Genomic DNA, 11720 nt, shown 5'->3' on the forward strand with positions numbered 1-11720 from the left:
ACAAAAGGGTTGAAAATAGCGTCTACCTCCTGCAACTACTTTAGTCCAGCGTCTCGCGCGACTGCTATTTACACTAGCCGTGGTCATGAACCATTTGGAAAAGTTTGTTATGGAGCTGTCCATGGAACCTTCATGAAGATGTCAATGAAGTGAGCATGTGATAATTCCTCCACCTCTCAACCATCTGGATAGTATCTAGCTGGGCACAGTTGGGCAGCAGTGAAGTGAGAACATAGTGACAAGTAGGAATGGACGCCATACATACATACAGCTCCCAAACAGGACGAACCACCAGATTTAGTGAAATTGCCCCTGGGGATTCGTGATGTTTCAGTTGGCTAGCTGTCATGTCAATTACACGCAAATTCGGCACCGACTATGTTGTAATGGCCGATGCGGGAGGTTGACCAAGGGGAGTCATGTAACACTTTGATGATTTGTGTATCTCATAGAGTTTCACGGGCACTTAAGGCTTCGAGATTTAACTTCCGCTAAGCGACATGGCCTTTGGAACATGCCAGCAGCCTCCAACCCTTTTGCATGGCAGCGCTACATCTTTTGTCCTAGTATTGACTTCTTTTGTCGTCAGGACAGACGCAGGGCACTATAGCTCCATGGAACCAGCGTAGAGACCGAATAGGCCTATGGTGTTACACTCAAAATTCGAAAAAAAGGTCGTTATACTTCAGAGCACTTTCAGTTATGCTCAAGTTATGGAGCATTTCTCCACAACATCTATCTGACTAAACAGACAATGATTCCCTCAAGCCTTCTGTACAAAGCATTCAAAGAAGTTGAGGAATTGAAATGTCTAACAAAGTCTCCAATGCAATAAAACTAGCTCATGTCACGTCTCTTTGTGTAAGTACTTTGTGCGTCTACACAGCTATCCCACTGTAACGCATACCCGATCTTGAAATCCTGTTGCTCTCATTTCCTCGCTAATGACAAGGGTCTATTTTACCACTGAACTACAAAATTTGCGGTACTAAGAATCATCCATTAGCCGCACAGTCAATAAGGTTTTTATTTTTGTAAGTCACAGGCTACTTTTCCGTCAGCACAACATAGCAAATACTAAGATTTCGGCGAATATATGGGAACTTGGGACACGATGCGCCACCAGAACGCGCAATGCGATTGGTTAATTTTACACCTAAATACAGCCAATCACATTCGGGAAAGGTCTTTCTTCAATTTCATTCTTAAACCCCGTCGCCGTAGCGGTTGGAAACGAAGGGAATGTAGTAAATTGTCTGCAGCCTCTTTGGACCACTAAATAACCAGTAATTCATTTTGGACAGTTAAGATTATTTCAGTTACGGATACTAATTTTTCTCAGTGAAATTTCCTAGAAAAAACGTGCTTACCATTCCCAGTTCTTTTGATGCTCTTGGATTGGACGCAAATGAAAAAAAAGTTTTCTGCTTAGGGGCTGAAAAGTCTTCTTGACCTCTATATTAAACTAAAAACCCAACCTTAAAATTTGATTAATCGATTCCGTTATGCATCACAAAAATACTTTATTTGCTCAAGCAGTTAATTCAATCTGAAGAACTCCCTCCAAGCCTAGCCTCAAAAATTCGTGAACATATTAATAAAAGATATCAAGTATGCAGACCAAGTGTGTACCCTCTTTATAATACGGATACCGAGTCGGACATATGCCACTAGGGCTCATGTGATTGCGCATAGACAAAGTGGGCATAGCGCTCAAAGTCAATAAAGTCCTCCTGTGCCAGACCTTTCAAGGGTATTTTTCCATCCCCAGCGTACCACACGTAGTTGGGCGTGTAGGTGAGAGGTACCTCGTCCTCCCCAACCTCATCAGCTCCATGAGTTCGCAGGTGCGTCTGTTTGATGCAGGCACGCTTGATCGCACCCCAGAGAGCGTGGAGGAGGAAGGCGAAGTGTACAACAATTACCGTGCCAATAATCGCTGCGAGAATTACGTTGTATACAGCACTGCACTGCTCCCAGGCTAACTCTTGTTCCTCTACTGAAACTGGTGTTGCTGCCTGAAGAAGTTGAAGATCATTCTTTTCCTTAAAAGGAGAACTAATTGACAAGAATGAATGAAAGTAGGACATTAGCGACGTAAAGTTAGCCTAAGTGTTCTACTTCTCAGCAAATGACGGAAAGGTAACACTAACTACGCCTCTTGAAAAGAATGAACTTACCTTAAGTATTTCAAAGCCAGTCACTTCCTGTAATAGAAAACCCATAAAGAGAAGGAATATATGGAAATCGAAATTAAGGGGATATGCTAGCGTCTTCTTGGCTCAATGGAAAGCTAATATATAACTTTTGTTCCTATCTCAACTATAGTTTCAAGTCGAAGCAGAACGGTGTGGCCACGGGGATAACTTAGAGCGGAAATTAATGAATAAGGTGGCACTTGTTCTCGGCATGCAGTCACCTGCTCGGCATTCTCACTTTCCCTGACCTTGACTCAGGTCTCCTTGCCACGGCGTCCCAGTTCTTGGCATTTCGATTAGCAATTTTGCAATCTTTCTGTTCCATTGGTCATAGCGTGAGTATCTAATGCAGCCTTGCAAAAGGAGCAGCAAAGAAGGGCCCTACAGTTAAGTAGCTGGGGTGGCTATTTGGGACGATTCAGCAGTACTTAAAATATGGGTAGATATTTTGATATTTACCGCTCGCCTAGGAAATTGCTTGACCTTTCACTGACCTGCCCCCAAGTGGCTTTTGGCCACTATTCAAGCTTTATCAATGCTGGGAAGTCGAACGACTAATTAACCTTAAGCGAGCATTTCTAAAGAAGGCCCGTATGATCCTCATCCCTAATGAAGTTGCGCCTGGAAAAGGATGGCATAGAGCGTAGTAATGAAGGGTCTTTTATCCAGTTTTAAGAATGACTTCATTTTCCGCAATCCCTGGAGGAATCTTCATTCTCTTTCCATGAAAATAATCTCTTTCAAAGCCTAGCGTTCAAGACGAAGCCAATTTATTAATAGCAAAGCTATTAGTAACTGCAATTTAGACACATTTTGCCTGCTTGTAATTTGCTGAAATTGTACATCTAAAATTTAAGAGCAAGGGGAAATTTTCTTTATTAAAGCGAATAGGTATATTTGAAGTTCTGCCACTGAAATAAACTCCTCCCCTCCCCCCCTCCTATGTGCCTAAACAAAAAAGCATTAAAGCGATGTCAGGATTACAAGCTGAACAAGTATTGCTCAGAGCTTTCTGGGTCCCTTCAATAAAGTCGAAGTGACCATTTTAGACTCATTCTGTCTGAAACATCAAATAAACATATTTTCTCTTTTTTGACTAAAATACTTCAGAACAACTGTCTACGAAAAAAAATTAAGGTGTACCAAAGGTGTTGTGGCGCATAACTTGTCGTACCTTAGGGTGAAACCCGCATATTTGCACAGCGCTGGCGTCCACCTTATTACCAAGGTGGTCCTTATCCTCGAATGTGTCCACATCAAACGGCTGAATAGTTGGTATTTCCGCAGGATCTAAACAGTTCATACTTCTTGCACTAACAAGTCAGTCACTTAATTGACATTTTTGAAATTCACCCCACGTGTTAGTCAAGGGGTAATTACGTCAAGGAGACTGCACAAATGAAGGTACGGAACTTGCGATCCAATATGAAAAAATGATATTAAGACCTGGATACGTGACAGCGAGGTCCCCACGTTTGCTACTAAGGCAATGACGTAACGCTTCAGACGAATGCTACAGTGCTTCGACGCACGAAACTCAACCATCTACACATTCAGGGGTCCTGGGCGCAGAACTGCCTGCCCAACGAAAATCCTAACCAGGATAGGATTCATAAAACCCGTGTAAACTGACCGTGTAAACGCAACTGGCTGATTCGTCCTGCAACTTAAACTTTTACAGTAAATTCGTCCTCAAAGCTCCTATATTAGTGAATAATAGTCACATTCTAATTCTATATACTACATAGATCGACACGTCTCATCATCCAGGCGCCACTAGGTAAATGGGTAGGGTAAGTCAGCAAGTTTCTACCACGAAAAGATCATTAAAATCAGTTTTGATAAAACAAAACTTGGTTGAAGGTAATTAACTAGAGACCACGAAGGTGACAGCCTCAATTAGTGAAATTCGGGTCTAGTATCTACACTACGGCTTTCAGTGTACGATGGAAAAATGCTCAAGCACGAAAAATAGATTAGCACTGAGACTCAGTATTAAATTGTAAAGACAAAATTAGTTGGAAGCAAGAGTTCGTGAGATAACAGTAGCATAGGTAAAAGGGAGCATTTAAGGGAGGGGGTTACTGGATCATCACAGAATATAGAGTACTTCCGACGGCCTAATTAGCCCTCCGTCGCGTCCTTTGTTTGTCAAACCTCGCCTCCATTTCATCCAAAACCTTTGGTGTGTAACGCACAACAAGCCGCACAGTACCTAGAGCAAACAAGACGAAAATAGCACCAACAGTGTACTGATTACGTAATATTTCGATTTGTTGGCCTGAGAGAAAGACGGGCGAGTTACCTTGAGCTGATTTTAGAAGCTCAACAGCTCTCTCATGGTTCTCATTCTCGACGGAAATGCCATTCACCGAGAGAAGTTGATCACCGCGTTTGAGTTTGCCTTGACGATGAGCAACACCACCCGGGATGACACGACTGATGTAGATGGGTGAATTCTGCTCTTTGCCCCCCATCACATTAAAACCAAGACCTTCCTCCGTTTTGGGCAACTCCACAACTCTGGGATGTGCATGACCTTCGCTCGCCGCGAAAGCAGCAACAGTGGCTTTCGCTGTGGCACTTGCCCTGACCTAAGAAGAGAAGACGGGAGTTTCCGTAGAAAAAGCTGCGTTTAAAGAAATCAAAACACAAGACGCACGCTCTCAGAACTTGAGACGTCAACGGTTTCGTAGATATGCTCATACACTTCCCTGACCATACTAAAGAAGTCGGACTGAAGGATTCTTTGGAGTGAAGCTAATTTTGCCGGTTGTAAATCGGGGCATTTCAGCAAGTTGTCAAGAAGCTCAATAGCTCTCTCAATGTCTAAGCAGTAGATGTGTCGCATTTACTTACCCGCCTGTAAATTCAGTGGTTCAGCCATACCACAGAAACACAAACACCAAGGTAATTTCACACGAAACCACAGTGGCCGCCATATCTTACAGCTGACTCAAATTTATGGGATCAAATAAATAACAAAGACAACAGCGCTCACTAGAAATTTCTAAAAAACACTGCAATTAAACACGTAATTAATGCAATCTGTAAAAATGACTGGGGTAAGATAAAATCCATTTAAAATAACTTGGTGAAGTGATTAAAGAGATTGGTACTAAATGGCTGTCTCCGTCAATACAATTAGTAAAAAAATAATACTTAATTCAAAAACGCAAACGTTAAAAACAATACAATTTGTAACCTGGATTTTTATATTGGCGCGCTGAGACTCACCAGGCCAGAAGGGGCCAAGGATTAGCTGAAAGGCATTGTGCTAGTGTAGCATGTTCCACATTTATCTTCTCTCCTCTGGCCTTCACACCTTATGGACAAAGAGGCCAATTTGATTATGACATGTCTTAAAGCTGAAATCAAATCGGATGGGTACAGGCATAAGGAAATCGGGACAGGGAGTTCCTCAATAATTCGGGGATTTCAGACCATTCCTTTATTAAAAAGCTTAAATTAACTTTGTTGCCCTTTTTACAAAGCACATTAGAAAAGCACAGGTTTTGCCTCTAGCATATAGTCCCATGGACATGGCCAGAGCATCATGTTTCTGAACTGAGGCCCAGGCCGCGCAGGCTGAAACATCCAGGTAGAAGAATAATACCTTTGGGTGTTGATAAGCAAGATCTTAACCATTTTTACAAAAGGGTGACACTTGAGCAGCAAATGTATAATCGAACCGCAGAGTGGATTGGAACTGGCTACCATGCTCCGAGGCTAGAGTGCCTAGCGGAGTTTCAATGGCGGACCTTCTTTGCAACTTGTTACCTAGACTTAAGGCTAAATGAGGCAGGTGTTGTGACCAAACTGGCAGTTTCGATTACGAAACCACTTTGGACTGGATTTGATAGCTTCTTCTTCACGATGTGAGTGTTAAGCCACGCCATTAGCCTCTCAGCCCTTCTGCCTTCAAAGAAACATGTTTATCTTAATAGTGTGGTTTTGTAGGGCTTTAGAATGGACTCAGGGCGCTGCAGTTCAACTTGTGATTAGATAAATGGCCCAATAATTGCATTTTTTAAATGCACCTCTCGCCTCTTTTTAGGCAATACACAAGACATTGATTTTATTGTGGCATGCCTTTAAAAAATGCAAAGAATGGTGAGTGGTGTAATCCCTGTGTTACAGCACATCGATTTTTAAATCACAATGATTTCCTACACTTTGGCTAGTTTCAGACTCAGTACGCAAACTTTTGGCTTTAAATTTGATTTTAAATCGTTTAAAATTTTAAAGGTGCCAAAAAAGATCAATGTAAGTAGCTATTTGATTTATAAGTGGAGATTTTCTTTGTTTCAATTATTCATTTTGAGCTGCACTCGCTCCTTCCTTTACTAGAGAATTTCAGTTCAAGATATGGAGTACATCAACAAGGCCCGGGATTCACTGAATAAAAAGCTGAGGGAGAAAAACGCTTTTACGGACGCTCTTGGCACGATCCAGGACAAAACTGGGGTTAAAAAGGAATACATTGTCTATGGTGCTTTTCGTTATTGGTTTTAACGTCATTTACAGGGCTGATTGCACTTATTACACTTTATTTAATGGTTGGGTGGGGAGCGACGTTTCTGGCTAATTTTATTGGCTTCATCTATCCTGCGTATTGCTCGTAGGTTTTTGTTATGTTTCAGTTCCTTCAGAATTAAAGCCATTGAGTCTCCATGTAAGGATGACGACACCAAATGGCTTACTTACTGGGTTGTATACGCAGCTTTTGCCCTGGTTGAAACCTTCACGGATCTTTGCCTTTACTGGATACCGCTTTACGCCCTCCAGAAGGTAGATTGTCCAACTTTTGTTGGTTTTAGCCTTTGTTTCCCGCTGCCACTGTCACCGAGTGCTTTTCGTAACTAGTACGTAGATTGCTGTACGTGATTTGTAGCCTCAGTGTATGTTAGTCTGTGCTTTTTTGCCATCTGGATTTAGATTTGTGGACGAAATGATGTTGCACTTTTAGTATACTGCCGCCATATTCCTGTAACTCCTTTTCCCTCACATTTTTTATCAATTACATTCGCTGTACCACATGAAACTAAGCCATTTTACTTTGCTTCAGTGTATTTTCCTGATCTACCTGATGATTCCTGGAAATTTCAATGGATCGGTTTTGTTGTACAACAAGTTTATCCGTCCCTATATCCTGAAGTACGAGAACGACATTGACCGCGCGGCCGATGAGGTCGGCAAATTTGTCGACAAAGGTATGCTTGTTTCCACTTTGCTATGTCGTACTTTATTCTCATAACTCTAGATAATTTCGCAACGCTGGCATGGCTGTTAATATATTTTGCACTTTATTCCTTCTATTTGTAAGTCTGGCGTTCAGTACTGCAGTCCGACGTAGTTTGTAAGTTTTCTGCCCATTATGCTCGTCTAAAAAGGGTAGGGGCACTCCTACTTTCGCATCTTGTTATCGCTCTTTTGGTGTCCTAGTGAGCCGGTTTGTATGGCGTAATTAACTCATCTCTGCTTTATCGTTGCATCTTTAATGTAGCTTTCCTGTTTATCCTTGCGCCTTAGCGAAATCCGATGCTGCTGCGGCGGTGGCTCGAAACCTTGTTTCTGAGACCCATGAATAGAGGTCGCATCGACTTTTCTCATTTTCATCTCTTCAACTTCGAAGTTTATCTTCGCCTCTGCTACTTCAACTCAGTTCAGCTTCCTCATCTCGATGCGCGTTGGTAGATTTTGGATTTATGACGGCGCTGTCGACATTTCATCGACTTCTTTGCGCATTGCTTCCCGTTTTGTGTAACTTATTTCTCCTTTTCGTTGTCCTTTGATGGTATTATACTCTAAGCTAATTCCGTTCCTTTATTTGGTTTCGATGCCCTTGGTGATTTACGCTGTTAGGCTGCGTGGTGTATTTAGTGGTTTCTAACGAAAGTTTGAATTTGTAGTGAAAGAAACTGCTGTCGACTAGAGTATTACCAGCCGGGGTGTGCTGCGATCCCAGCATGGCCACCCAAAACAACTCTGGAGTGAATCTTGTGGGAGAGATCGGACGCTGGTTCTGCTCGATATTGAAAGATCGCCTTCCAGTCAGTTTTCCACAACTTAGCTCGTGGCACTAATGGTGGCGAGGGCGCGTTTTCCTTTTGCTTTAAAATAAGCAAAACGGGTGAGGTCATGTGAGACACTGAAGAAAATTGTGTACTTTTAGTAGCAATGCTTCTCGTGCTAGGTCGTACTCTCCCACGCGAATCTTCGTTGCGGAAGTGACGGTGGTTCGCCGGGTGGTGTTTTGGCTGGCCCTTGGCGGGTTTTGCATGTCCTTGTGCTTTGGGACATGTGGGTTTTGACTATCCTTAGGTTATACATTTTGGAAAGGACGGTGTTCATAGACGTCATTTTGCAATAACTGGTCGCGACGGATCGTGTCACGAGTAGATTGATTGAATTTAGGGTAGTAGGATGTGTAGTCTTGACGGTCTGTGGACACTTGCGTTTTTTTTCGGTCACATTCAAACAGTTCAGTATCCGGGCCCACAACGTAGTCGATTTTACCCTTTGATGAGCTTATGAGACAGCCCATTGCTGCATTTCACCCGACGAATATTATTCGGGAGCGTTTTGTCGTTTCGTCGCGGCTCCACATTGCGTTGTTTTCATCTGTATAAAGTAGCTCAAGGAAGCGTATTTCTCTATAAGTGATCATAAGCTTTGATATTTATTCTTGAAATCTGATCATATTATCATCCTATTTAAAGAGTTTTTTTTCGGAATCCTAACAGCTATTAAAATAAGGGGATTTTCCCAGCTAATCGGAGATTGTTTTCGTCATCGGTTGGTTCGCTAAACACTCGTTCTAGACTTTTGAATAGACTAATTGTTTCTTTTAACTTTATAAGATAAGTAATAAAGTAAATGGATGAAAAACAAACGATCTAGATTGGCGATATCTTAGAGATGAATCGCTTACATTAATTGACAGCGAGGAGTCAGGACTGGGATTCCTGTAGCGACTCAACACCTCTTAGTGTAGTGCCTTGCGAACATGAGGGACGGCTTTCCAGGTCCACTTTATGCTTGAGGGTTTTGTTTGAGTTTCCCCATCCTTATAGAAGACCCTCGTCGCTTAACTAGCGGTGATCCCTTATCGCATTTGAACTGTTGCAATAGCTGCGAACGATGGTGTTAGTGTGCCACTGGAATATCAAGCAGGCGTCACTAACTTCATGTTGAATGTCAAATATCGCAAAGTATTTAGAAACTTAAGTCAATTCGTGCCCACAATTGTTTACGCTTTCGCGTTCAAGCAAGTGTGGACTGTTTCCCTTCAAAATTAGCTTCCCTCTTGCACTGGCCGTCCTGTAGAGCTCATGATTGGAACAACAGTTAGAAGTCGATGAGGTGCCTTCACCTCTTCTGCAGAAGACACCTTCCTTCGGAGAAGTTCTGGGATGGAATATCCAGTTGACGAAATAGGGTCTGTTGTTCTTTTGAGGTGAGTTCGCCAACGCCGCCTTTAATGCGTCTTCCAAGTTATTTCCAAATTTTTCTAAGTCAGAGGGCATTTTTATTACCAAAGAGCAGAAGAGTTGAGACTGGCAATATAAGTGACATGAGCAGGACTCTGTGCCATGAAAGTGAAATTTGAATCGTGGGAGATTGAGGATTCCCACGTTACGGAGCTTGGAATCCGCTCTGGTATGCTATTTCTAGTTTCCTATCATAAATTTGTTCCGTCGCAGGCAATGAGCTAACTATACTACCATCACGAAGACCAAATGGCTGCTGTAGGAGCTTGAATTTCACTGACGTTACAGGCAACTCACGACTGCGCCTCCAATTGGGATAATAAATGTTTAATGGAATTCAGCTCCTAAGGATATTATCGTATTCCTCTGGAACTTCATTGGTTAAGGTTGATGTGCTGTTGGAGTTTGGACACATTCCATCGCTTCTAGAAATATTTCACCTGAGTTTAACCATTTGCTTCTGTGTGTTCACATTGACGAATGGGAAGTTTGTTTACCTTGATAATTTGAAAATGGAAAGTGTGTGAGGAAGGTGATGCTGAGAAGTACTAGAAATTTTGTCAATTGGGTTCACTAATAATGTCATATTTGGGGTTAAATTAGGTGCACCCTCCACCAAAGTCACTTGAACAATCTCAAAGCATTTTGGCCCTTGCTCTTGTGTACCCAGCAACATCGCCTTTTAGTTATGAACATTAAAGAAACACTTTATCATTCTCCGTCTGCTTTGTGAAGGAGTTTGTTGTGGGACAGAAGTTGCCTGACTGACATTGACACCTTTGCTACTGATTCGTTACTGTTAATTGAACAACTTTCTATGCCAACCTACATAATAGGGATTGCCCTAAGAGGTTATGCAAATTAGGGTGAGCTAGGCATTGGCATAGACAGACCTTTGCCACTAAATTTACGAATAACTTTTTTAGAATCAATCGTTTACGTTAGAGGAGCTTCACTTAACTCGGACTCCATGCTCTAGAGACGGTAGTGGTGGTTTAACTTCAACATTGGGTATAAACCGCCTAGCTGCTGCTTCCAGCCACCACGTGGTCATCTTGCTCGTGAATACGCTTCATCTGACCTCGAGCTTGATCGGTGAACTTCATGGTAATCCGCGTGAGATGGTGTCGCGTAGCCGTGGTCAGCATCTTACCTGACGCCTTGCTTGCGGTGATTGAACAAAAATGCGTTTATTTTTCTGATTTATCGGCCTCATAGATGATGAATTTATTCCCTGCTTAATCTCCTATCTCTGTGGGTTGAGTGCGGTGTTTCTAGTTTTCATGCCTTAATATACGATAAATTTACAATTTCATCCAGAAGTTTGACACGAATCACCAAATTTTCTGTTAATAGGTTGAAAGGATCAACGTATTTCGTGGTCTAGCCAAGTACAGCCGCTTTGCAAGCTCAAAAACTATTAGCGCTATATTCTGAGGTTACATCTGCCGTTGTATTATGGAAATGTGGGTTTTCGCCGCATTTTGAATTGCAAATATATCATTCGACCTATGTCCTAACTTAGCTTTGTACTTCATCCAGCGTTCTTTGAGACAGACGGTCGACTAGTGGTAAAAGAGGCATAGTCGACTGTTAAGGGGTAATATTTACTTAAACTAGCTCACACTATGTAAACAGAAAGAGTATATTAACCGCATCTACAAAGGGCCAAGTGCGCAGTCCACTGAGCCGATAAAGCCATTTGAGTTCATATTGGTTTGATTCAGTTTTTGGGTGCAATTTATAAAGGTAAACTCTGCATACAATGCTGTAGCGTTCTGAGTCTTTCCTGAAGACGAAAGGAGTCATGACAGTGAGGCATAGTGAGTACTGCTGAGGCACAGAAGGACTGAGGGGTTACTAGCATGGCCCGAAGGCCATATCGTCCGGTGGAAGTACAAAGGCGGAGACTTAAGTGCCCGCGAATCCAAAACGAAGAGCGAAATAAGTAATTAAGGCTTTGCAATGCTCTAAATTGATGGTGAAAATTTCCTCTTGTACAACTCACCGTCAAGTGTCAAATGAGTTT

The 11720-nt window shown here is 42.3% G+C and overlaps 3 protein-coding genes across 3 annotated transcripts; 1 reads left to right on the plus strand and 2 right to left on the minus strand. All coding sequences in view use genetic code 11, as the record gives it.

Moving 5' to 3' along the window:
• Nucleotides 1-1670: 1670 nt before the first annotated feature.
• Nucleotides 1671-3501, minus strand: EGR_09756 (hypothetical protein; the record flags this gene model as incomplete). Its single annotated transcript, XM_024499005.1, has 3 exons — nucleotides 1671-2045; nucleotides 2181-2207; nucleotides 3373-3501. The coding sequence occupies 3 exons, from the start codon at nucleotides 3499-3501 to the stop codon at nucleotides 1671-1673; spliced, it is 531 nt and encodes a 176-aa protein (XP_024346575.1).
• An 817-nt stretch (nucleotides 3502-4318) lies between these two features.
• Nucleotides 4319-5085, minus strand: EGR_09757 (hypothetical protein; the record flags this gene model as incomplete). Its single annotated transcript, XM_024499006.1, has 4 exons — nucleotides 4319-4413; nucleotides 4504-4792; nucleotides 4861-5027; nucleotides 5058-5085. The coding sequence occupies 4 exons, from the start codon at nucleotides 5083-5085 to the stop codon at nucleotides 4319-4321; spliced, it is 579 nt and encodes a 192-aa protein (XP_024346576.1).
• Nucleotides 5086-6566: 1481 nt separating this feature from the next.
• On the plus strand, nucleotides 6567-7789 carry EGR_09758 (Receptor expression-enhancing protein; the record flags this gene model as incomplete). The annotated part of the gene is made up of 5 exons (XM_024499007.1): nucleotides 6567-6690; nucleotides 6726-6819; nucleotides 6842-6989; nucleotides 7267-7411; nucleotides 7731-7789. 5 exons carry the CDS (start codon nucleotides 6567-6569, stop codon nucleotides 7787-7789), a joined length of 570 nt encoding a protein of 189 aa, XP_024346577.1.
• Nucleotides 7790-11720: the final 3931 nt, after the last annotated feature.

Source organism: Echinococcus granulosus, assembly GCF_000524195.1.
Source record: "Echinococcus granulosus chromosome Unknown EG_S00165, whole genome shotgun sequence".
Lineage (NCBI taxonomy): Eukaryota > Metazoa > Platyhelminthes > Cestoda > Cyclophyllidea > Taeniidae > Echinococcus > Echinococcus granulosus.